At 40.9% G+C, this 23256-nt stretch overlaps 2 protein-coding genes and 1 long non-coding RNA gene across 5 annotated transcripts in view; 2 read left to right on the forward strand and 1 right to left on the reverse strand.

Moving 5' to 3' along the window:
* Positions 1-14964, forward strand: part of kcnt2 (potassium channel, subfamily T, member 2) — a 57060-nt gene extending 42096 nt beyond the window's left edge. For 2 of the 3 annotated variants that reach the window (XM_048163476.1, XM_048163478.1), the window contains exons 23-29: positions 790-901; positions 1044-1145; positions 1876-1959; positions 2078-2206; positions 3746-4049; positions 4513-4597; positions 13816-14963. In XM_048163476.1, coding sequence (XP_048019433.1) covers positions 790-901; positions 1044-1145; positions 1876-1959; positions 2078-2206; positions 3746-4049; positions 4513-4597; positions 13816-13921 — 922 coding nt within the window. In that variant the 3' untranslated portion in view covers positions 13922-14963. Of the gene's footprint in view, positions 1-789; positions 902-1043; positions 1146-1875; positions 1960-2077; positions 2207-3745; positions 4050-4512; positions 4598-13815 lie in introns of all 3 variants that reach the window. The other variant, XM_048163477.1, reaches the window with a different exon arrangement.
* A 2302-nt stretch (positions 14965-17266) lies between these two features.
* On the forward strand, positions 17267-18983 carry LOC125249933. Its single transcript, XR_007180690.1, has 2 exons — positions 17267-17344; positions 18463-18983. It is a non-coding gene; the product is annotated as an uncharacterized LOC125249933 (long non-coding RNA).
* Positions 18984-21965: 2982 nt separating this feature from the next.
* cdc73 (cell division cycle 73, Paf1/RNA polymerase II complex component, homolog (S. cerevisiae)) overlaps positions 21966-23256 on the reverse strand; it is a 37893-nt gene continuing 36602 nt past the window's right edge. The window contains exon 17 of the mRNA XM_048162568.1: positions 21966-22892. Coding sequence (XP_048018525.1) covers positions 22856-22892 — 37 coding nt within the window. The 3' untranslated portion in view covers positions 21966-22855. The remainder of the gene's footprint in view (positions 22893-23256) is intronic.

Raw genomic sequence — 23256 nt, forward strand, 5'->3', positions numbered from 1 at the left:
AATGCCAAACCCCCTCATGGAAGAGCAACGCCGTCGTGTTCGCAACTGTGACAATGAGCGCTTACCAGGATCAACTAAACGCTGGATTTTCAAAAGTGTTTGAAGTTTGCGGCTCCATTGTTGCACGTTCTTGAATGAATAATTTATTAGATGCACACCGGTCTGTTATTGTAGGGACATTGACTTTAAATTTTCACATGCCTAAACCTGACGCGGAACAAAACAAACTGTGATTTGTTGCTTTACATGTCAGTCAAACGTCCTCTTGGGCGGTTATTGGCCAGTGAAAGCTGTGAAAGAGTCCAGACCTTCTGGCATCTGAAGGTCTGGCTATGCAAGACTAGGGTTCCGGAGATTTAACAAATGACCTTCCAGGTACAAGAAGAGACAGACGGCCCTCTTGGTTGATGCAGACAGACATCTCAAGAACAGCCCCCTTGGCCAATGCGGAACAGGCAGAATTCTCAGGATTGGCTCTCTTGGCCAACTCAGAACTGGCAGAAGACGTGGGAGTGGGAGGCAGGGTGGAAACATCACAGACATCACAATAGCTCAGTGTTGAGTGACGAAACGCGGCAGGCTCGGGCTCTTTGTCTGCGGTGGGCTCTGGCTTCACATCTGTGAACCTGAGAAAATAGTATGTTAGTCAACACAAGATTTGAAGTACAGTACAAGTACAAGAGCTTATTTAATACATTTAAGCACTCTTCTTTTTCACAAGGGCACTTAAGACCTTGTAATCAAATAATTGAAATAGTCACCACTCTCCTGTAAATGACTCGTTTGTAGGCTGTTCTCTGGTCTTAACATCATCACAGAGTTAACTCATCCAGCTAACATGAGATTCATGCAGTTCTGCGCAAAGGACTGTCACTCATTGGAATTCTCCAAACTGGAGAAGGTGAGCAGACATTCATAACATGCTTTTTGTCACTCTTATTACATTAAATCAGAAAATAATAATAACAATGATTTTGGCTTGATTAAGCTTTTTGGTCCTAACCCTTCTTTTCCATGTTTGTCTGCATGGCTTCATGGAGCAGAAAGAAAGAGAGAAAGGCTCAAACTTATCCTTCATATTTCGCCTGCCTTTTGCAGCTGGTAGGGTGTTCAGCATTAGCATGCTGGACACACTCCTCTATCAGGTAACATCCCTCTACTAAGACAAATAAATGTGCTGCCTGCGTCTGAAATCATTTTTGAATGTTTGCCTGCTAATGCCCACTAGATGGTAAGGTGGAGATAAAGATGGAAAGAATGGAGATATAGAAAAAAAAATCTTAATTTGCAAACAAAAGATTTCCTCTCAGTTACAGATGGCCATTAGAGATGAAGTGGAATTTGATGAAACTGTTTTCTTGGATATATACGTGTATACACTACTGTTCAAAATTTTGGGGTCAGTATGATTTACTGTTGTTACAAAAGATTTATATTTAAAAAAAAAAAAAAAAAAATCTATTGCTATTTTCTTTTAAACTTTCTGCTATCATGGTCTCCACAAAAATATTAAGCAGTAAAACTCTTTTCAACATGATAATAATAATAAATGTTTCTTGAGCACCAAATCATTATATTTTAATCATTTCTGAAGGAACATGTGACACTGCAGACTTCAGCTTTGCATCACAGGAATAAATTACATTTTAAAATCTAAAACAGAAAACAGTTATGATCAAATAAATAAAATAAAATAAAATAAATGCAAATGATCAAATAAATGCAGCCTTATAACTCCTTTCAAAAATAGCAAAAAATCGTTCTAACCCCAGACTTTTGAACAGTATTTTATGCTCTTGATGCTGGAAATTGTAAATGTTCAGACCTTCAAATTTGTCCATAATTGTGCTAGAATTTGTCCATAATTTGTTTCAGAGTGTTGTGAAGGATTACATGATAACCATCACAAGACTACTGCTTGGACTGGAAACTACACCAAAATCTGGTTACCTGTGTGCTGTAAGTATGACTTTTACAACATTAGCCAGTCCTCACATCCTCATTTAAATGACTTCTGTTAAATGCTTTTATTTTATGTTGTTTCAGCAGTGTTAAAATGTGGTATGTTACGTTTCAGTTGAGTATCACAGAGGAGGACTTGTGCATCCAGACATACGGCACACTGTACCAAGTGCTCTCCTCCACTGTAGGAGACATTCCCATCGGCATCTACAGGACAGAGTCTCAGGAATTTGAACCTCCCGAGGTTTACGTTCAGTGCAAAACTTACTTACACGCTTTTAGATGGTTTATATTTTTAAACCTTAGATGCAGAAAATCCCACTATATTTATGAATATAATTTGAAGAGCATTTGGAGGCTATTACATGGATAAAAGATGGAAATCCTCTACATTTTAAACTAGAACTCCACCCTTGAAATTCACTCCCTGGACTATAATTGGGTGGTTCTTTGCCTCCACATTGTGCATTTAAATCATTTAATGCACAGCTAGCCATGGATTATCCCTTACATAAATGATCATTATCATGCAACTAACTCAATATGCAATAACACAAATGTCAACATCGTTTTATCAGTGGATTTGCCATAGACTTCAAATTTAACGGGTAACTAGTGAAATGTTTATATCCTGAGTAGTTTTAGCACTATAGAGCGAAACAACTTGTATTTTTTCCATTCATTTCTTTCATAGGGATTTCAAATAAGTCTTTGTTAAAGCATTATAAGCCATGAGCCAATCCAACCAGTTATGAGATGAATCACAACATTACAAACTTTGATTTTAAGGCAAAAAGTATTTGAAATTTGAATAATAATTTGGTCATTTTGGTTACTTTTATTCTCATAATTTAAAATTAAAGGGTTAGTTCACCCAAAAATGAAAATAATGTCATTTATTACTCACCCTCATGCCGTTCCACACCCGTAAGACCTTTGTTAATCTTCAGAACACAAATTAAGATATTTTAGCTGAAATCCGATGACTCAGTGAGGCCTCCATAGCCAGCGATGACATTTCCTCTCTCAAGATCTATTAATGTACTAAAAACATATTTAAATCAGTTCATGTGAGTACAGTCAATATTAATATTATAAAGCAACGAGAATATTTTTGGTGTGCCAAAAAAACAAAATAACGACTTATATAGTGATGGCCAATTTCAAAACACTGCTTCAGGAAGCTTCAGGAGCGTTATGAATCAGCGTATCGAATCATGATTTGGATCGCGTGTCAAACCGCCAAACTGCTGAAATCACGTGACTTTGGCGATCCGAACCGCTGATTTGACATGCTGATTCATTATGCTCCGAAGCTTCGTTATTTTGTTTTTTTGGCTCACCAAAAATATTCTTGTCGCTTTATAATATTAATATTGAACCACTGTACTCACATGAACCGATTTAAATATGTTTTTAGTACCTTTATGGATCTTGAGAGAGGAAATGTCGTTGCTCCCTATGCAGGCCTCACTGAGCCATCGGATTTCAACAAAAATATCTTAATTTGCATTCCGAAGATTAATGAAGGTCTTACGGGTGTAGAACGGCATGAGGGTAAGAAATAAATGATGGAATTTTCATTTTTGGGTGAACTAACCCTTTAAAATTGTAACTGACAGCAAGTGAATATTTACATAAAATAATTTGTGTAAAAGTTTGTTAAAAAGAAAAACGTTTTTTTTTTTAAATATTCCTTTTGAAATGTAAAAAACATGCAATAACAGGGCTTTTTTTTTTACTTTCCCATTTTAAAACAATCAGTCTTGTTTTTTGTTCTTAGACTCCACAATCCCAAATGTCAGACAAAGTGTCAGTCTTTGAAGATGAGGAGCAACCTCAGGTTCTTCAGTTTGAATTATCAGACAATGTACAGACTCCTTCTCTGCGTCGAAGGAGCCTGCAGTGGGCTTCGAATCTTCTGGGGCCATGGCATGCGGAGCGTGATGCGGACAGATTGAGCCAGCAGCGGGGCGTCCTGCTCTCATTCTCAGAGAGGCAGGAGCTTACTGAGCTGGTCAAGAAGCGCATGAAAAACCTGGGGCTCTCCACGCGGGGATTCGGTGAGACACCTGACACCATGTTTGGTGAGGCACCGTCTCATGAGTCGGATTTCACAGTGAAATCATGTGCAGAAAGATTTAGGAAGTTTCTATGCATTATTTGAAGTGAAATTTTCATTAAGAACTGTGTAACCATGGTGCACAATTAACATTTTGCCACACACTAATAATAATGGTGCCAATGGCAGCAGAATGATTTATTTTTGCATAAATTAATTTCAAAATATCAAGCTAAGTAATATTTATTTTAAACTAAGATAGCACAAGCACTTTTCAATGAAAAAGGTTTGTTAGGTTTAAATAATAAAAAAATAGATATATTGCCCAAAATAAGATGCTTTGATATTTTGTATATAATGCGGTGATATTCAGATTTTTTAAAACATTGATTTTATTTTATACCTCAAATTTTCAGTTGAGTGGCTCTTTACTACTAGGACATGGTTCTGCTGAAGTGACTAACATTAACATTTGTTTTTCAATCCAGATGAGCTGAATATTATCCAGAGTAGCCACTCTTATGTCTTAATCAACCCGCCACCAGATACAAAGCTGGAGCTAAATGACATTGTGTAAGTGAAGCTAAATCTTTTGCACTTAATAGGGAAGTTACATCAAATTCAAAAGAAAAATGTAAGAAAATAATTATTTACTGTTTTTTATAGACTTGCATATATTGTGTTTTGCATTGAAACAGACACCATGTTTTAAAGGTGCCCTAGATTCAAAAATTGAATTTACCTCAGCATAGTTAAATAACAAGAGTTCAGTACATGGAAAAGACATACATTGAGTCTCAAACTCCATTGTTTCCTCCTCCTTATATAAATCTCATTTGTTTAAACGACCTCCGAAGAACAGGCGAATCTCAACATAACACCGACTGTTACGTAACAGTCGGGGTGAACGCCCCAATATTTGCATAATGCCAGCCCATGTTCCCAACATTATAAAAGGCATTAGACAAGGGCAGCCAGTAAACGTCTGGATCTGTGCACAGGTGAATCAACAGACTAGGTAAGCAAGCAAGAACAATAGCAAAAAATGGCAGATGGAGCAATAATAACTGACATGATCCATGATAACATGATATTTTTAGTGATATTTGTAAATTGTCTTTCTAAATGTTTCGTTAGCATGTTGCTAATGTACTGTTAAATGTGCTTAAAGTTACCATTGTTTCTTACTGTATTCACGGAGACAAGAGCCGTCGCTATTTTCATTTTTAAACACTTGCAGTCTGTATAATTCATAAACGCAACTTCATTCTTTATAAATCTCTCCAACAGTGTAGCATTAGCCGTTAGCCACGGAGGACAGCCTCAAATTCACTCAATAAAACGTTAACATCAAAATAAATACTTTACTCACATAATTCGAAGCATGCATACAGCATGCATGACGAACATCTTGTAAAGATCCATTTGAGGGTTATATTAGCTGTGTGAACTTTGTAAATGCGCTGTAATATAGTCGACAGCTCATGTGGCAGGGAGCACGCGAATTAAAGGGGCGGCGCTACCTAAATCAGTGCATTGTTAATGATGCCTCAAAATAGGCAGTTAAAAAAATTTATAAAAAAAAATCTATGGGGTATTTTGAGCTGAAACTTCACAGACACATTCAGGAGACACCCTAGACTTATATTACATCTTGTGAAAAAGCATTCTTGGGCACCTTTAAAATTATAATAAATATGGTGCCTGGCCAAAAAAAGTCACCACCTGAATTCATTGGAAAATTTTACTGCAATGATTAGTATGTTTTAGCTGGCAACAAGATATTTAACCCTAAATGATGCAGTGCGTACTCATTTCTAAACGACCATGTCGGAAAACATGGAAAAGATACTGTTTCAGAGGATTCAAATTATTGGCCTGCATCAAGAAAGCAAAGAAAACAATAAGAGATCAGATATTGCTGAAACTACTAAAATTGGGTTATAAACTGTCTAACGCATTGTTAAAACCTGAAAGGACAGTGGTGAACCATCATATTCGAGGAAGAAATGTTGTCGAATCTTGAATGAAAAATCTTGGACCCACTTCATTGTCACAGACACGTCAGGTTCCACCTCACTGCAGTACCCACGCACTCAATCACCAGCCTTCTAATCACCGCCACCTGCACGTCATTAACTCTGCAATCACCAGCACCATAAAGCCACCACACTCACACACACTCACTGTCCGGTCTCGTTCGCACTACGACATATGTGTGCTTACCTTAAGGACTCCCAAACGACTTACCTACCTGCTCCAGCGATCTCCTTCATCTCCTTCATCTCCTGGTCTCCCCTTGTGCAAACCTACCTGTGTGTGTGAGTGTCTCCATCGTCTCCCTCCATTGCATCTCTCTTCCAGCATCTGCAAGTTTAAAAGGACAGTATTATATCCCATTCATCTCTCATCACGCTATATCTGCTTGTTATCACTCTGTGCTCTACTACTTGTGAATAAATACTTAACTGGATTGCTTCTACTTCAGTCTCCGTGTCTCTGTTGTAACAGAAGACCGGACCATAACAACTTCACAGTATGAGCACCAACGACCCGTTTCAAGAGCTCGTGGACACGCTGCGCCGAGCACTCACACCACAGCTATCGTCATCTTCCTCCAGCAACGCTTCCACTCCAGCACCAGCTAGCACCGCTTCCTCACCAGCATTCACCGCCAGTCCCATGGCCAAACCGGCGCCCTACTCTGGATCGGCGGAGGAATGCAGCGGATTCCTTCTCCAATGCGAACTGGTCCTGGAGATGCAGCCGCAATTCTACACCACCGACACGGCTAAAATAGCGTTCATCATCTCGCAATTGCAAGGTAAGGCCCTGCAATGGGCAGACTCTCTGTGGACTCAAAAAGGCCCTGTGGTCAGATCATACTCGGCGTTCGTCTCTCACTTCCGGGAGGTCTTCGGGAAACCTCTGACGGATTCTTCGACTGGTGAGAAACTCTACAATCTAAAACAACGTAATCTCTCTGTTAACGAATATGCCTTGCAGTTCCGAACGCTAGCCGCCACCAGCGGATGGAATGAACAAGCTCTCATCACATCATTCCGTCAGGGGTTGGAACCCAATATGCGGCTGCATCTCGCTGCATACGAGGACTCCATTGGACTTGAACGCTTTATCCAACTCGCCATTCGCGTGGGGTCCCGTATGCAGTCATGTCTCCTAGAGCACCAGGGCCAGTCAACCATCACCAACCTCCTCCGTCGGTCCGAACCCGTCAGCCCTCCAGAACCAGCCACCGAACCCATGCAGATTGATCATTCTCGTCTCACCACAAATGAAAGACAAAGAAGGCTGACCCTGAACTTATGTTTATATTGTGGATTACCGGGGCATGTCATCTCTACATGCCTAACCCGTCCTCCTCGGCCCGTGGTGAGTGTAATTTTTCCCTCTATCCAAAAAATGAAACCACTCACTACTGTTGTAATCCTTACTGCTGCAAACACCTCTGTTCCAGTGGTGGCGCTCCTCGACTCAGGGTCAGCAGGAAATTTCATCTCTGGTGCCCTCTGCCGACAACTCAACCTCAAAGTCTCCCCGTCTCCGACTTGCTATCAAATCCACTCCATCACGGGCAAACCCCTGAGCCGTAAGAACATCCGTCATTATGTGGGACCTCTTCAACTCTGTGTCGGTATCCTGCACTCTGAAAAGGTACATCTGCTGGTTCTGGAGGAATCCACCGCTGACGTGGTTCTAGGGCGCCCGTGGCTAGAACAACACAATCCCACCATCTCCTGGCGCACGGGCGAAGTCCTGAAGTGGGGCGATCACTGCTTTCCCGACTGTTTCCCAGCGCTTCCTGTTCCAAAGTCTCCACTCTCCAAGTCTCTCTCCATGAACGCCACCTCTATCGAAAGCCCTGTCGAGAAACGCTCCGTGGATGTTCCCCCGGACTACGCCCTCTTCAGTGACGTTTTCTGCCCGCAGCGCGCCTCCAAACTTCCTCCACACCGGCCATGGGACTGTGCCATCGATCTGCTACCGGGTGAACCAGTGCCTAGGGGACGCATCTACCCCCTATCACTACCGGAGGAGAAGGCCATGGAGGAATACATCAAAGAGGCACTCGAACAGGGATACATCCGCCCGTCTACTTCCCCTGCTGCTTCAAGCTTCTTTTTCGTGGCAAAGAAGGACGGAGGCTTGAGGCCATGCATCGACTACCGTGCCCTCAACAAAATCACCGTCAAATTCCGCTACCCACTTCCCCTCGTCCCAGCGGCCCTGGAACATCTCCGCGGTGCCACTGTGTTCACCAAGTTGGACCTCCGCAGCGTGTACAACCTCATCCGGATACGTGAGGGGGACGAGTGGAAGACCGCCTTTGTCACGCCCACCGGACACTACGAATATCTCGTCATGCCGTATGGCCTGGTCAACGCCCCCTCCGTATTCCAGGATTTCATTCATGAGGTGCTCCGGGAGTTTCTCCACAAGTTCGTTCTGGTATATATTGATGACATCCTCATCTACTCCCGGAGCTTGGCCGAACATCGCCACCACGTTGCGGAGGTCCTTCAACGCTTACGGCAGTTTCACCTCTTCCTAAAAGCTGAAAAGTGCTCCTTTCACCAGCCCTCCGTCCAGTTTCTAGGATACATCATTGACCACAGTGGCATCCGGATGGATGAGGGGAAGGTCACCGCTATCCAGTCCTGGCCCACTCCATCAACTATCAAAGAGCTCCAACGATTCCTAGGTTTCTCCAACTTCTACCGCAGATTTATCAAGAATTACAGCACCATCGTCAGTCCACTCACCAACTTACTCCGTAACCAGCCCAAGTCTCTGTCCTGGTCCCAACTTGCCACCAACGCCTTCGAGACCCTGAAAATAGCCTTCACCACCGCTCCCCTCCTCGTCCACCCTAACCCGGACCTACCATTCATCGTTGAAGTGGACGCCTCCACCACCGGAGTGGGAGCAGTCCTTTCACAGCAGCAGGGGACGCCAAGTAGACTCCATCCATGCGCCTTCTTCTCCCGCAAGCTCAACCCGGCGGAGGTCAATTATGACATCGGTGACCGCGAACTCCTGGCCGTCAAGCTTGCCCTCGAGGAGTGGAGGCATTGGTTGGAGGGGGCTACTCATCCGTTTCAAGTTCTCACTGACCATAAAAACCTCGAATATCTGAAGGCTGCCAAAAGACTCAACCCTCGCCAAGCTCGCTGGGCCATGTTTTTCTCGAGATTCAATTTCTCCATCTCTTACCGCCCTGGTTCTAAGAACACTAAAGCTGACGCTCTGTCTCGTATCCATTCCCCTGAGGAAAAGCCCGAAGAGCCTGAAAAGATCCTGCCGGAGTCTATCTTCGTGAACCCTATCCAGTGGTCTGAAGAAACCATTCCCTCCTCCAATGCCTCCACACGCACTCCGCCGGGTTGCCCTCAAGGCTTGCAATACGTCACACGGGCACGTCGCACTCCACTTCTGCACAATACCCACTCATCACTTGGCACTGGTCACCCGGGGGTCAATGAGACCCTCTCGTTGCTCAAACAACGCTTCTGGTGGCCCAACATGGCCAACGACGTCAGAAGGTACGTGCAGGGCTGCAGGGAGTGCGCCATCTCCAAAAGTCCACGCCATCTTCCCACCGGCAAGCTACTTCCTCTGCCCGTTCCTGAGCGACCCTGGTCACACCTGGGAGTGGACTTCGTCACCGATCTCCCTGAGTCTGACGGTCACACGTGCATCCTGGTGGTGGTAGACCGCTTCTCTAAGTCCTGCCGTTTGATACCCCTGGAGGGTCTACCTACCGCTATGGCCACAGCAGAGATGCTATTCAACCATGTTTTTCGCTATTATGGAATACCTGAAGATATAGTCTCCGACAGAGGACCCCAATTCATTTCCCACGTCTGGAAGGCCTTCTTCTCCCTCCTGGGTGTGACCGTCAGCCTGTCATCTGGATATCATCCTCAGTCGAACGGGCAGACGGAAAGGAAGATCCAGGAGATTGGCCGCTTCCTGCGTACCTTCTGTCACGGCCACCAGAACTCCTGGAACCAGTACCTGGGTTGGGCCAAGTACGCACAGAACTCCCTCCGTCAAGCCACAACTGGACTAACACCCTTCCAGTGCGTACTCGGCTACCAACCCCCGCTGTTCCCCTGGGATGGGGAACCCTCCAACGTCCCTGCAGTCGACTACTGGTTCCGGGAGAGCGAGAGGGTATGGGACTCAGCTCACCACCAACTGCAGAGAGCCCTGCGCAGACGCAAGAGGACAGCCGACCTTCGGCGCTCCGACGCTCCAGTCTATCAACCGGGGCAGAAGGTCTGGCTGTCCACCAGGGACATCAGGATGCGTCTGCCCTGCAAGAAGCTGAGTCCCCGCTTCATTGGCCCGTTCACCATCCTTCGGCAGATCAACCCCGTCACTTACCGTCTCCAACTCCCAGCACAGTATAGTAGAATTCATCCCACTTTCCATGTTTCTCTACTAAAACCTCACCACCCTTCTGTTGTTCCTTCCACAGAACCTGACGTGGCAGCCGCCGAGCCCCCCCTTCCACTCATCCTGGAGGACGGCACAGCTTACGTGGTTCATGAGATCCTGGATTCCCGGCGCCGTGGTGGTCAGCTCGAATACCTCGTTGACTGGGAAGGTTATGGCCCCGAGGAACGCTCATGGGTACCCAAGAATGATATCCTTGATCCTATCCTATTACAGAACTTCCACGCCAATCACCCGGACAGACCTGCCCCACGACCTAGAGGACGACCACCACGGCGTCGAGGTCCGCGGCCCTCAGGAGCGGGCCGTGGGAGGGGGGTACTGTCACAGACACGTCAGGTTCCACCTCACTGCAGTACCCACGCACTCAATCACCAGCCTTCTAATCACCGCCATCTGCACGTCATTAACTCTGCAATCACCAGCACCATAAAGCCACCACACTCACACACACTCACTGTCCGGTCTCGTTCGCACTACGACATATGTGTGCTTACCTTAAGGACTCCCAAACGACTTACCTACCTGCTCCAGCGATCTCCTTCATCTCCTTCGTCTCCTGGTCTCCCCTTGTGCAAACCTACCTGTGTGTGTGAGTGTCTCCATCGTCTCCCTCCATTGCATCTCTCTTCCAGCATCTGCAAGTTTAAAAGGACAGTATTATATCCCATTCATCTCTCATCACGCTATATCTGCTTGTTATCACTCTGTGCTCTACTACTTGTGAATAAATACTTAACTGGATTGCTTCTACTTCAGTCTCCGTGTCTCTGTTGTAACATTCATATTAAGTGGCCTTAACTACTATGTACTTACATTTTAATTAATCATTTGATACAATGCACTTATTGTGTACATACATGTTTTTACATTGTACTTATATTTTAAAAACACCTGCATGTAATTACATCTGTAATTAATTTCTGTAATTACATTCATAATTACACTGTTGACCCGTCCCTTAACCCTTACCCCTACCCTTAAACCTACCCATACCACCAAAGCTTTCCCTAACCTTACCCGTATCCACCTCAATATCAGGAAAAGTGTTTTGCAATTCAATATGAACCCAATAAGTACATTGTACTTATTTTTTGATGTAAGTACATAGTAGTTAAGGCCACTTAATATAAAGTGGGACCAAAATCTTAAATGACTTAAACGTTAAATCAAATTAACAAAATCAACAGTAGAAATAGTGAAAGTAAGAGCATTTCCATGCACAATGCAAAGAGAACTCTGGGGATTGGGACTAAACAGCTGTGTGATTTTAAGAAAACCATCAGTGAGGCTAACTGGGGGGAAAAAGGCTTCACAATTTTCTAGGGTGCATAAAGATTGGACTCTGGAGCAATTGAAAAAGGTCCTGTGGTCTGATGAGTCCAGACTTACCTTGTCCCACAGTGAAGGGCACATCAGGGTAAGAAGAGAGGCAGATGAAGTGATGCACCTATCATGCCTAGTGACTACTCTACAAGCCTGTGGCGGCAGTGTTATGATCCGGGGTTGCTTCATTTGGTCAGGTCTAGGTTCAGCAGTTATGTGCCTAAAAATGAGGTCAGCTGACTACCTGAATATACTGAATAACCAAGTTTTTCTATGAATGGATTTTTTCTTTCCTGATTGCATGGGAAAATTCTAAGATGACAATGCCAGGATTCATTAGGCTCAAATTATGAAAGAGTGGTTCAGGGCGCATGGGTCATCATTTTCACACATGGATTGGTCACCACAGATTCCAGAGTCCTTAACCTCATTGAAAATGTTTGGCATGTGCCGGAAAAGATCTTGGTGAAAAACTAATGGAACTCTATTGGAACTACTGCAAATAAATGTTGTAACGTTGCATAAGCTTATTAAAAAAAGAATCAAATCAAAAGGCGATCCAACGAAATATTAAAGTGTGTGACTTTTTTTTTTTTTTTTGGCCAGGAAGTGTAAATGCTATGCATACATTATTCAAAATACATTTTTTTAAATTTCTTTTTGCATTACAGTAGTCTATGTGCTTTTTTTTACTCTGAGAATTTGGCAGGGGATTTGCTTAAAAGTGCAGATACCCAAAAGTATCTTGATAGCTCTGCCCCCAAATTCATAAACACACTATGCACCTCCCCCCTCATGAGTGGACACGCCCCTTACTGCTGATTGGCTACAAGTGTGTTTCGGTGCTAGGTCCGATCCACTTTCAACAGCATTTCAGTTGCTTACTGTACCTTTAATTGTTATGAAAACAAGGTCACTATAAAAAAAAGGGCCTTAAAGGATTAGTTCACTTTTAAATAAACTTTTCCTGATAATTTACTCACCCCCATGTCATCCAAGATGTCCATGTCTTTCTTTCTTCAGTCGAAAAGAAATTAAAGTTTTTGATGAAAACATTCCAGGATTTTTCTCCTTATAGTAGACTTGAATGGGCACCAAACGGTTGAGGGTCAAAATTAGTTTCACTGCAGCTTCAAATTGTTCAGCACGATCCCAGATGAGAAATAAGGGTCTTATATAGTGAAACCATCGCTCATTTTCTGAAAAAAATTGAAGATTATATAAGTTTTAACCAGAAATGCTCATCTTGAACTAGCTCTCTTCTTCTTCTTCTCTATTTGAATTCCAGCAGTGTAGACACTGCTAAGCGTATTACTGCCCTCCACAGGCCAAAGTTTGAACTAATTTTTATATGCAATATGCTAGTTCAATAGTATATAACAATTAGTTCAAACTTTGGCCTGTGGAGGGCAGTAATACACTTAGCAGTGTCTACACTGCTGGAATTCAAATAGAGAAGAAGAAGAAGAGAGCTAGTTCAAGATGAGCATTTAAGGTTAAAACTTAAATAATTTTCAATTTTTTTCAGAAAATGAGTACTGGTTTCCCTAGATAAGACCCTTATTTCTCATCTGGGATCGTGTTGAACAATTTGAAGCTGCAGTGAAACTAATTATGACCTTCAACTGTTTGGTGCCCATTGAAGTCTACTATAAGGATAATAATCCTGGAATGTTTTCATCAAAAACTTTAATTTATTTTCAACTGAAGAAAGAAAGACATGGACATCTTGGATGACATGGGGGTGAGTAAATTATCAGGAAAAGTTTATTTAAAAGTGAACTAATCCTTTAATGGCATTTTATTTAAAAATGTATTGTATAAATAATGGTAGTTTATTTTCTATAATTTACTTCTGTTGGTTTTAGGATGCAATATGACCAAGTGATCTATAATTCTGTGATCAGTCTCTTGAGATTCACCCTAATTGTAGTACCTTATACGTGTTGCCGTGGGTTTATGTATTTTTTCTTTTTTTACAGGTACATAATCCGTAAGGATCCTTTCTCACTAGAGCTGAACGATACTGACAACACTAAAAACATCATGAAGAACGGTACACAAATAAGAGAGAGCAATCAACTCTGAATAAAGATCACACTCTCAACAGCTGTTTACACTGTGGTATGAGTAATGCTTGCTCTTTAACATCATTTAAGATCCGAAATCCATTTCTGACTAGCTGCAAACCTTTAATGTATTATCTATACATGGCTCAGAATAATGCACGTCTCATTCACGCTTTTGCTTTATCATATTTATTCCTGTCATCATCTTCCCACTGACATGTGGTCCAACATCACTGATCTTTCCATGTCTAGCTTGAAGTCACATTAGGCATCTGCTGGATTCCTGCCAGTCTCATGTTGACACTTAGTAATGCATGTAGTAATGCATGGATCTGCATTTTCTCACTTCTCATTTAAAAGACAGAACAAAATGACAATGTAATCAACCCATAAAGACTTTAAAAAATATCCAACAACAAAAATAACTAAATACTGGATGTCAACAATCATTTAATTAAAAGAATATTTCACCCAAAAATGCAAATTCATGCAGTGTGATTATTTACTTGCTCATATGATGTTATTGGTCTGTGAAACAAAAACAAATTTTGCACTTAGTTACAGATTCAGCAAAGAGCCAGATTTAGTTGGAGTAATCTCTTCAATAATTTAATGTTTGCAAAACAACATTACATATGCATGTTATTGAACACACACTTGCTAACATGAAAATAGTTGATGTCTGTCATTAACAATAGAAAAAATGATCAGCTGATTTCTTTTGTAATAAAGGGAACCAACACTCACTACACTAGTTGTGTCTATCCTCCCATTTTTATTTGTATATTGGGATATCACACAAAAAAACGCTGGACGAAAACAGCAAGATGTGCTTCAATTCTAAAAATGCGCATAAAAATAGGTTGGGTTCGGTGTGACAGCTGAAGCCACAGGCTGTGCGGATCTCCTGAGTCTTTCATTTCGCTGACGTGCATCAGTTCCTCTTTGAAGCTACACAAAATGATTAAATGAGTAGTGGCAGGATGCATCATGAGGCTGATTTTTTAAGATGCAGATAACCACTAACTGTGTCCAGGAACTGTTGAATGAGAGGAGTGTGTGAGGTGTTCCGGACTGAACTGATGCATTCCTGTCATAATATACAGAGACAGTAAAGAAGATTTGGGTTCTGCCACACTGTTCATGGATTCATTTAACAGCTCTCACAAATATCAGGGTTCTCAACTCTGGCCCTCAAAGCTTTCCTGCAGTTTAGCTCCAACCTTGATCAAACTCACCTGCCTGTAGTGTTCTAGTAATCTTGAAGACCTTATTTAACTTGTTCAGGTGTGTTTGATTAGAGCTGGAGCTAAACTCTGCAGGAAAGTGGATCTCGAGGGCTTGAGAACCCTTGTATTAAGACAAAGTGATTTGCGTTACTTATTTGAAAAAGTAACTTGGATATTTTGTTAAAGGATTAGTCCACTTTTAAATAAACTTTTCCTGATAAATTTACTCCACCCCCATGTCATCCAAGATATTCATGTCTTTCTTTCGTCAGTCGAAAAGAAATTAAGGTTTTTGAGGAAAACATTCCAGGATTTTTCTCCTTACAGTGGATTTCAATGGCTACCAACAGATTGAAGGTCAAAATTACAGTTTCAGTGCAGCTCCAAGGGCTTTAAACGATACCTGGGGCCAGTTGCACCAGCTGTGCGCAAGGTACAACGTAGACTAGTTTTGACGTAAATGGGCACTAAGTTACAACTTACGCACTACTAAATATTTTTGTGTTGCACCATTAAACTTAGTTGAAGCGTAACTCTACGTATACACTAAATATTTACGGAAGCCTCCTATCAGGAGTAACGGTTGGAATAAAATAGCAGACTGACTGAACTGCATCGATAAGCTCTTGTTTTACCTGACAGACTTCATTGTTTACACATGATGCTGCTGACATTTACACTCTCTTACATTTTAAGAGAACATCATGTGAAAAGATTACTTTGTTAGACACTTCAACACGAACCCGTTAAACAGCGCGCCGCTGTGTGCATCGGTCCTATCACTCCGTGTTGTGCATGTCAAATAAAATCAGTCATAAACAATAAATGTAATTTCTTATGTTTTTTTTGTTGTTGTTGTTGTTTCAGTATTTATTTATTTATCCTTATTAATTTCGTTTCAAATAGTTTCTGAATGTTATTTACATATAAAAACATTTATGATTAAGGCTATTATATTTAATGGGAACTTATTCTTACTGTTAGCTACGTGAGGCAAAATAAGTCAGAATGAAGGATAAACTTAAATTCACGGAATTTCAACAACTTCTGCTCCTGTATTTGAAGGATCACTGAGGGTAAACGTCATATTATGCGACTACGCATTACTTTACGGAGACCTTACGAGCTACTAGCTACGTTCTGCCTTAAGAACAAATGGTGCAACCGAATAAAGTACAGAGTTAGTTACAAACTAGCTAGTAGTTACTAAGCCACTAGTGTGGACTTTACGTTCCAATTTAAGAAAGAACTTACGAACGGCTGGTGCAACCCTACCCAGATGAGTAATAAGGGTCTTATCTAGCGAATCGATCGGTCATTTTCGAAAAAAAATACAACCGTTTATGCTTTATAAACAAAATATCGCCTTGAACGTACTTCCGCTTCCGCATTCTTCAAACCGCTTACGCTGAATGTCCTACGCCTTCCCTATTCTACTTACGGAACGAACGCGGCGCCAGTTTCGTTTTTTTCCGTAACTTGAATAGGGAAGGCGTAGGACATTCAGCGCATGAAGAATGCGGATGCAGAAAGTACGTTTAAGGCGATATTTTGTTTATAACCCACATAGCAAACAGACTTGGCCCAAATGTGGCCTCATAATGGCACTGCTGGCATGTTGCCGGCACTGGCATGCATCATGTCAGCCAACCGTGGGCCATGTGTGGCAATGATGGCACTGCATGCATGACGGCAGACAACATTTGGGCCGATTGTGGATGTGAGGTGTGTGGCCCAGATCAGTGTAACGATTATGGGCCATACTCTGTGTACTGCATGCATGACGGCAGACAACAATTGGGCCGATTGTGGATGTGAGGTGTGTGGCCCAGATCAGTGTAGCGATTATGTGCCATACTCTGTGTACTGGACAATTGTAAGTATTTAGGCCTGCTATATTCAAGGCAAGATTTATATATATATACACACACACACATACACACACACACATATATATATATATATATATATATATATATATATATATATATATATATATATATATATATATATATTTCCCCTACATAACAGTTTATTTAAAAATATATGTAAAGTTATAGTTATACAACTGGGCGGTCAACTATTGTTTATTTTGGCGCGATCTCCACGGTAACAGCAGCTTTTCTGGTTGGTGGATTAGGTTCACGTGATGCGTCGGTTGAAATTTCTCCCACTGAAGGGTGAAGACGTCTGTCGGACAACCGCTGTTCTAGGTAAGTGAAGTTATGTTGTGTACGACCTAACATTAGATGTTATGTTATGTTAGATGTTTTGAATCAATATTTGGCCTTTTGGAAAGAATTGAACTTAAATTTTTTTTACAAAAAAGCCGCCAAATGCGGTTAAAACTCGCAGATTATTTTGGTTATTATGATTAATGAATTCCATCACTCGTAACAGCTATCTTTAAAAATAGAATAACAACCCATTTTTGGCGCTTTTTGAAATACATGAAACTCGGATGCCACGTAGTTCTTTATTGAAGTGAATTTTGCCTATAAGGTAGCTGATTCACTGCCCCTTGAACTTGAGAACCCAGATATGAGGATTGACGCGACCGGGGTGAGATAGACCGGCCTGCGGGATGTCCGAGGCGCGGTGCTTCCTGTCCAGTGTGCGGAACAATGTAGCCCACTGTTGTTAAAAAATCACAGCAAAATCAGCAACAGTAATTGACTTTTTTAACTGAAAATGATTCAAAGGTTGTACAATCAGATTTAATTATATCTAAATCTAATCTCTGACTTTGATAATCAGGATAGGTCTATGTCTGATATTTTTGTTTTAGCTAGTAGACATTCTTAAAACAATAAGAAAGCAATTTGTTATTTCGTAAGCATTTTGCATCAGTCATGTAGAATCAAATCTGGAATAATCATTGTGTCACATAAACAAAGACATGTTTTTGGTATTTGTAGGAGGTCATTGTTAGTTTACATTAACCTATGCAATAAGTAACTGTTTAAGACAGACCAGTACATTTTGAAATTAAATGCACTTTTTTTGAGGTGGAAATAAGATGTTATGCTTTGAATGCGTTACATTATCAGTACTTAAACAGTGCATTGGTTACTCTGTTTACACCACAGTTTCCATATCTCAACATTTTTAAGGTTTTTGTTTGCTAAAATGGTCTTATTTGTCATAATACTGTTGTCAAACTCTGACAAGCCAGTTAGTCATTCAATAGTGCCATATTATTGGCAATCATTTCCTGTAAAAAACACCAAAGCAACCTTATTTTTCATTTGTTACCTACATTTATTTACAGTAGATGGATGAATGTTTGTATATGTATTTATTAATTTTGTATTATTATTTTGTCTTTTAGCTGCTGTGAGGAAAAAATTGTCTGACACCACCCCAGACAGCAACATAGTGTGGCCCAGATCTGGTACATGTGGTTTACACGCAGACCAGATGTGGGCCGGATCTGGCCCGACACTATGTTGCTGTCAGGGACAAGACTAATAGTCTGCTGGAATAAGGAGAGAGCACTTGTGGAGAAATGAGGGGCTGCAGAGCTGTACTTCACTTCCTGAGGACAGTCCTAAATAGGATCACGTTCTCCCTCACACATACAAACATTCTGATGTGTAAATTTGTTTTAAGTATTTTTTTTTTTATTTGCTCTATATTTGTTGAGAGTAAAATTACATTATAATATCTTTACATTTCAGTGCTAGATTCATTCATATATTCATGAGGTGGTAATAAGATATGCTTTGATTGTACTAAATAAAATAGCCTTCACACAGTTACACAATGTGGTTATTATTATTATTATTATTATTATTATTATTATTATTGGCTTGTGCAATATTGTTAAATAAACTAATTTTGAGAATTGAATTTTCTTGTGACTCATTTGTTCACATGGTTTGGGTAAGATTAGGCTGGGTTATGGCTCATTTTTGGGGTTTCTGGTTAAAGGGTGGTGGTGATATGGTTAACATATGGCTGAGAATTGGTACCAATAATAAAACCTGTATTGGCCCACTTCAGGGCCAGTTAAGGGTGATTAACTGGCTGAGATTCGGGCCGGTTATGGCCCATGTGTGACCCCTGTCTTTAATCCAGTTCTGGGCCACTTCAGGGCCGTCATTCTTTGCGGTACTTGGGCCGAGGGAAACGTGATCGTGTGGCCCGGAGCTGGGCCAGAAAACATTTGCTATGTGGGAAAGCATAAACGGTTGTATTTTTTTCGAAAATGACCGATCGATTCGCTAGATTAGACCCTTATTACTCATCTGGTATCGTTTAAAGCCCTTGAAGCTGCACTGAAACTGTAATTTTGACCTTCAATCTGTTGGTAGCCATTGAAATCCACTGTAAGGAGAATAATCCTGGAATGTTTTCCTCAAAAACCTTCATTTCTTTTCGACTGATGAAAGAAAGACATGAACATCTTGGATGACATGGGGGTGAGTAAATTTATCAGGAAAAGTTTATTTAAAAGTGGACTAATCCTTTAATTTAAAAAATGCTTTACTTGCAAAAAGTAATCTGATTACATAATTCGCATTACTTGTAGGTTATGTTTCACAGACAGGGCTTAGCCTATGCCAGGATTAGACCTTAGTTCAATTAGGATATTTAAGTAGCTTTTATAAATGTACACTAGAAAATAACACATTACTGGTGTGCATCTCAAAACAAAACAATGGCACTGACATATTTTTCAAGATATGTTGGTGCAAGTTGCTTTCAGTTAAATCAGCTCAAACATGCGTTTTAGTCTGGGACTAGTGAAACCGGGGGGTAATGCGTTTCCCTCAAACATTGTTCAGGACCACTTGATAAATATACACTGGTGTGTTGGATCAGGGTTGGATTGGAACTCTGCAGGCAGGTAGATCTCCAGGAACAGGATTGGGCACTCCTGCACTAGACTTCAAGAACAAAATTTCTACAGACACTGCACCGGTAACAAAATAATGTCACATCCTGTGCCATCTTTTTTTAAAAATAATAATAATTCAACATATAATACATCAAAAATGTAAAAATATGCAATATTCTCCTCTTTACAGCAATGCTGCAATCACACAGATTTAAAGTTTGTGTTCTTTTGATTCAGCTAAAAGGTCATGCTGTGGCATATCAAACTTCCATTGGTAACACATCTTCACAGATCAGAGTTCACCAAACCTGAAATTTGGAAGGCAGCGAAACGAGCTTGCATTTCCTGTCTCCTACATTCACATGCATATGAATGTAAGTCAATGGAACATAAAGTGTAGTGTGACCTGGCATATTTTTTCTGCAATGTGCAGGATAAAATCCTGTGGAAAACCATTTGTGCTTGGTAAGCCAAGGCGATGACATCCACTATCCAGTGGGCATGCTCTGCTTGGAGACAGCCTTTCTCTTCTGCTGGCCTCCGTAACAGACAAAGAGCTGGTCTGATGTCCTGAAGCTATGAGTTCAGTCCACGTACAGTCGCACAGCGTGGACGGGATAGAGCAAAGCTAGGGCTGGGTCTGCCTCCTCCGGGGGTTCACCACCTATTCCCTGAAAGGAGTGGTAGGAACCTTGGGCACATAGCCAGGCCGAGGTCTCAGGATTACACTGGAGTCATCTGGCCCGGGGGTCTTCTTTGTGAGAACACCACCCCTTGACGGTATGTATGAGTGGTGTATTAGAGTTAAAAAAATTATATAAATACTGTTCGGTTTCTCACACAAACCGATCGTTTCGTGTCTTAGGACATCAGTGTGTCGTCACGATCCGCAGGGTTTTATTTGGACTTGTCTATGCAAGTTTTATTTACTCTTATAGTAGAAGTTTTCATCCACTACCATTATTTGACTGACAGACGGCAATGGTTGGAGTTAAAAATCATCATTTGTGTTCTACTGAAGAAATAAAGTCACCTACATCTTGGATGCGCTGGGGGTAAGCAGATAAACATCAAATTTTCATTTTTGGGTGAACTATCCCTTTAAAAGGGCTGGACAACTAGTTTCATTTATCAAGTGTTTCACTTTCCTTTTAAGGAAAGTCAGTTCACTCTGCTACCATATTTGCAAGAATTCCAGACAGCTATTTTGGGCATGCAAGACCAACTTGAAATGGGAAATTACAAAATCTCAAAAATTTACTTGGGTCTTAAAGTACTGTTTCCATGGTAACGCTATGTCCAATCTCAAAAGTGTTAATGAAGTTTTTAAATGATACCTAGTTTATAATGAACACTAAAAATGAGATCCTGACAGTTAACAGGCTATAAAAAGTGCATATTTCAGGTTGGTCCAGCCAATGCTCATGCGGAGTCCTTAAGTCCCATTACACTGACTTCCATGGGGACCGAAGCTTAACAGCAGCTGCAGTGATGCGACGACTTTACTAATTTATAAAGCAGGACATATTCCACCATATGTCCTGCTTTCAGTTTCCACCATTCAGTTTCTCAAATTCATAAGCAATACAAGGTTTTTGGTTTTGCCCGCAAAATTCCACCAATCAACGGTAAATGTGACCTCACATTTAGAACATTACATCTCTAAAACGGTAAACCTCAAATCAAAATGTATGACTAGTAATACGTATATTGTAACACCACATCTACAACATGCGTGACCGTTGTTGAGTTGCGCCACAACAGCTTGAGGCCATTTACACTTCAAAGCGAAAGATCCAAATCCAGATTTACTGTTGTCGGAAGTGGCGCAGATTATGTCAGAAATAGTTTACTGTCGGCGATGCATCCAGTGTAGACACAGTGTATCACAGGTTCTTTGAAACAGGAAAAGATAAGCATCACCATTTGTTTATACTTTTTAATATTATTTTTTTAATAATAATCCACATTCAACTGAAATGTTTAAAAACAAACATTACTTTCAAAAGCATTTATACAAAAACCAACCAACCAACAATCAAAAAAAATAATAAATCCTTGTACCCTTGTAGATAACCGACTTTGCCTTACGTAAGCAAATGCATTTTCCATTTCAAAAATAGCAGTTAGATTCAAGCAGTACTTGGGTTTCTGGGTAAAACTTGAACAAAATTTTCAATATACTGCAGAATTACAGAGCATATTGACCATGAACAATCTGAAGTACAGATTTTATATAACTGTAGCATTTTCGATATTTATATGCCTGCGGTCTTGTTGGTTTTGAACATGGGCATCTCACCCTAAACCACAAGGCCTTATTCTAATCTGACTTATATTTACCATTTGCATTTGTGCAGTGAACATCAATGCACTACTCTACGCTTCATAGAACAGAAGGCAGAAAAAAGACAAAAAAAAAAAGAGAGAAAGGAACAAAGTGAATCGATTATTACAAGAGCTTTTAGATGTAGCAGTCATTTTATTCATATCAGCGAGTCACCATTTTTAATGGTTCTTCATTACCAGCTCACATTTTTACAAAAAAAAAAAAAAAAAAAAAACATCAAATATCTCCTTTTGAATCTGCCTTGATTACCAACTGCTTTACAATTGAAAAATACAAATCTACTGAGAAAACATGACAAGGACCAACCCAAACATCCAAATTTCCTCTCGCCCACCCTGACCTGTTCATCTACAGGTGCAGGAAGAGACTACAAATCATACTGGTGTGAGCAGAAGGTGAAGCAGATTGAAATACAAAGTGCTTTCAGGGGGCCTGAGAGGAACATGGGTCTAGAAGTCCATCTTGACAGGTCTCTGGAAGGAGGGAAGATCTCGACCCCTTGATAAGCTGACAGGTGAAAGGCCAGTGGTCTCAGAACCTCAGATGGGACTTATGTTTGACCATGTATCTGTAGGGAAGATGTAGGGATAATGAGCCATGTAATTCCACTGAAATTATTATTAGGGCTGAACAATACAAAGTTTCATTTCTCAAGCATTTAATAAGCCAGATAATCTAAAAATAGATTCATAATAAACTTTTGAACTGAAATCAAACAAGAAACTTAAGACGCTATGCAACAATCAAAGACGCCCATCTGATGCATGTTTACATAGACCAAAAACCTACAACTCAATTGAAAAAAAAAAAAAAAAAAAAAAATGTATTTGACTGTAGGTCAGAGAAACAAATATAATATATAAAAAAATAAAAATTTGACTTCAGTAATGCAGTGATTTACACTACTGTTCAAAAGTTTGGGATCAGTAAGG

The sequence above is a fragment of the Megalobrama amblycephala genome, linkage group LG17 (genome assembly GCF_018812025.1).
Source record: "Megalobrama amblycephala isolate DHTTF-2021 linkage group LG17, ASM1881202v1, whole genome shotgun sequence".
Taxonomy (NCBI): domain Eukaryota; kingdom Metazoa; phylum Chordata; class Actinopteri; order Cypriniformes; family Xenocyprididae; genus Megalobrama; species Megalobrama amblycephala.